The 2238-nt window shown below is 46.6% G+C and overlaps 1 protein-coding gene across 1 annotated transcript; it reads left to right on the top strand.

Annotated features, from left to right (window-relative positions):
• On the top strand, positions 1 to 2238 carry LOC141570757 (disintegrin and metalloproteinase domain-containing protein 20-like). Its single transcript, XM_074329173.1, has 2 exons — positions 1 to 593; positions 1083 to 2238. The coding sequence occupies exons 1-2, from the start codon at positions 1 to 3 to the stop codon at positions 2236 to 2238; spliced, it is 1749 nt and encodes a 582-aa protein (XP_074185274.1).

Consider the following 2238-nt stretch of genomic DNA (forward strand, 5'->3'; position numbering starts at 1 on the left):
ATGGGGCCTGCCTGGGCCCGGGCCCACTTGACTGGTGACCTCTGGCTGCCTCTGCTCTGGCTACTGCTGTCCCAGGTGTGCTGCTCCCATGCCCTACCAGGATGGCGCTTCACTTCCTCGGAAGTTGTGATCCCCAGGAAGGTGTCCCACAGGGTGGTTGGAGCTGGGCTGCAAAACCAACTCTCCTACAAGATTCCCCTCAGGGGCCGCAGACATGTGGTTCACATGAAGGAAAAGAAGAGCTTGCTGCCCAGACGTTTTCCTGTCATCACCGACAACGACCAAGGCGCCCTGCAGGAGGACTACCCCTTTGTCCCTCGAGACTGTTACTACTACAGCTACCTGGAAGGGGTTCCTGGGTCCAGGGGCACACTGGACACTTGCTATGGGGGTCTGCGTGGCATGCTACAGGTGGATGACTTCACTTACGAAATCAAACCACTGGAGGCTTCTTCCAAATTTGAGCATGTGGTTTCTCTGCTTGTGTCAGAAGCAAGATCAGCAGAGGTTGAAAGGTGTAAGATTGAAGGGGAAGACACCAGTCAAGCCTATGGAGAGGCAGGACTTGCTGAGACCCCTAGAGCAGCCCCTGTGTATTTGTGGTGGCCACACCGGAAATATTTAAAACTTCACTATACAGTTTCTCATTCATTATATAAGATGAGGCCTAATACGACAGAAGTCATAGAGCGTATCGTGATGTTAAACAGCATAGTACATACCATTTACCAGCATAGTCATCTAGATGTCATCATACGTGTTTTGTGCATCTGGGAGCATTGGGATTCGATGGATTTATCAAACAAAAATGTTTACAAGCTTACAGAAAATTTTGGGTTGTGGAAAGTGCACAGCGTTTTTTATCACATTTATCATGACACTTCACTGCTTCTCACAGGACATAAGGTCGGTGGATCACTATATTATGCCTTTTTCGATGGAGTATGCAACCCCAACTGGGGTGCAATGTATCTATATGTAGCAAATTTTCATGTATTTTTAGCTGCTACTCTTTCTGCACATGCATTAGGTCATAATTTAGGTATTAATCATGACGGACCTGATTGTAAATGTTTCCGAAGAACCTTCTGTGTCATGGCTCCTACGCCTAGTGTTAATGATATGCTGAGCAATTGTTCTTATGAGCGACTGCTTGCTCGGACTCATGGATCGGCGGATGTTTGTTTAAGTGTGTTTAATCAACCATACAGTAATTTTCCTTATGTCGCTCCTCGTTGTGGTGACAAGATCATAGATGAGAGGGAAGAATGTGACTGTGGCCCCTTAAAAGATTGTGCTGAGGATAAATGTTGTGAGACCAACTGTTCCCTCTCCACTGGCTATAAATGCAGTGAAGGAGGTTGCTGTGTGGACTGTAAATATGCCCCACCGGGATGGATTTGCAGAGACACGCTCGGCATTTGTGATCTACCAGAATACTGTAACGGACAAACGCCTGTCTGTCCAAGTGACTCTTATATCCAGGATGGAACCCCATGTTCAGCATTAGCCGTTTGTGTGAGAGGAAACTGTACCGACCGTGACGCGCAGTGTCAAGCCCTTTTTGGCTACCAGGTAAAAGATGGTTCACCAGCATGCTATAATCAATTGAATATAATGGGTGACCGATTTGGCAACTGTGGGGTGAGGACTATCCGAGGAAAAGGAAGACCTTATCGATGTGAAGCAAAGGATGTCTTTTGTGGAATGTTGCACTGTAGACATGTCCAAGAAGTTCCTGGAGGGGGCGAGCACACTACATTTCGTCATATAATAGTAGACGCTGTGCGACAAGAAAAATGCTTTGGATTTGATGCACATTTTGGGGCAGAAGTGCCAGAATTCGGACTTGTAGTGGATGGGGCCACGTGTGGGCCAGGAAAGTACTGTTTTAATCAGAATTGTACTTTTTATCAAGATATGGGTTTTGACTGTGATGTGAAGACGTGCAGTTTCAGAGGGGTGTGCAACAACAACAAACATTGTCACTGTGAGAAAGGATGGAGCCCCCCGCTGTGTAATAAAGGAGGATCGGGTGGGAGTATCGACAGTGGCCCACCACCCGGCAAAGAACTAGGTGTCCGCAGCAAAATCGTTGTTAGTGTAAACCATGCACTAGTTCTAATGTTCACTCGTTCACTACTTGTAGTACTTGCAATCATTGTTGGAGGCGTTTCACGATTAGTTACAGTTGAGGAGCAGAAAAAATTAAACCTGGCAAGAAAAAGAATCCCTTGA

This window comes from Rhinolophus sinicus, linkage group LG03 (genome assembly GCF_036562045.2).
Source record: "Rhinolophus sinicus isolate RSC01 linkage group LG03, ASM3656204v1, whole genome shotgun sequence".
NCBI classification, from domain to species: domain Eukaryota; kingdom Metazoa; phylum Chordata; class Mammalia; order Chiroptera; family Rhinolophidae; genus Rhinolophus; species Rhinolophus sinicus.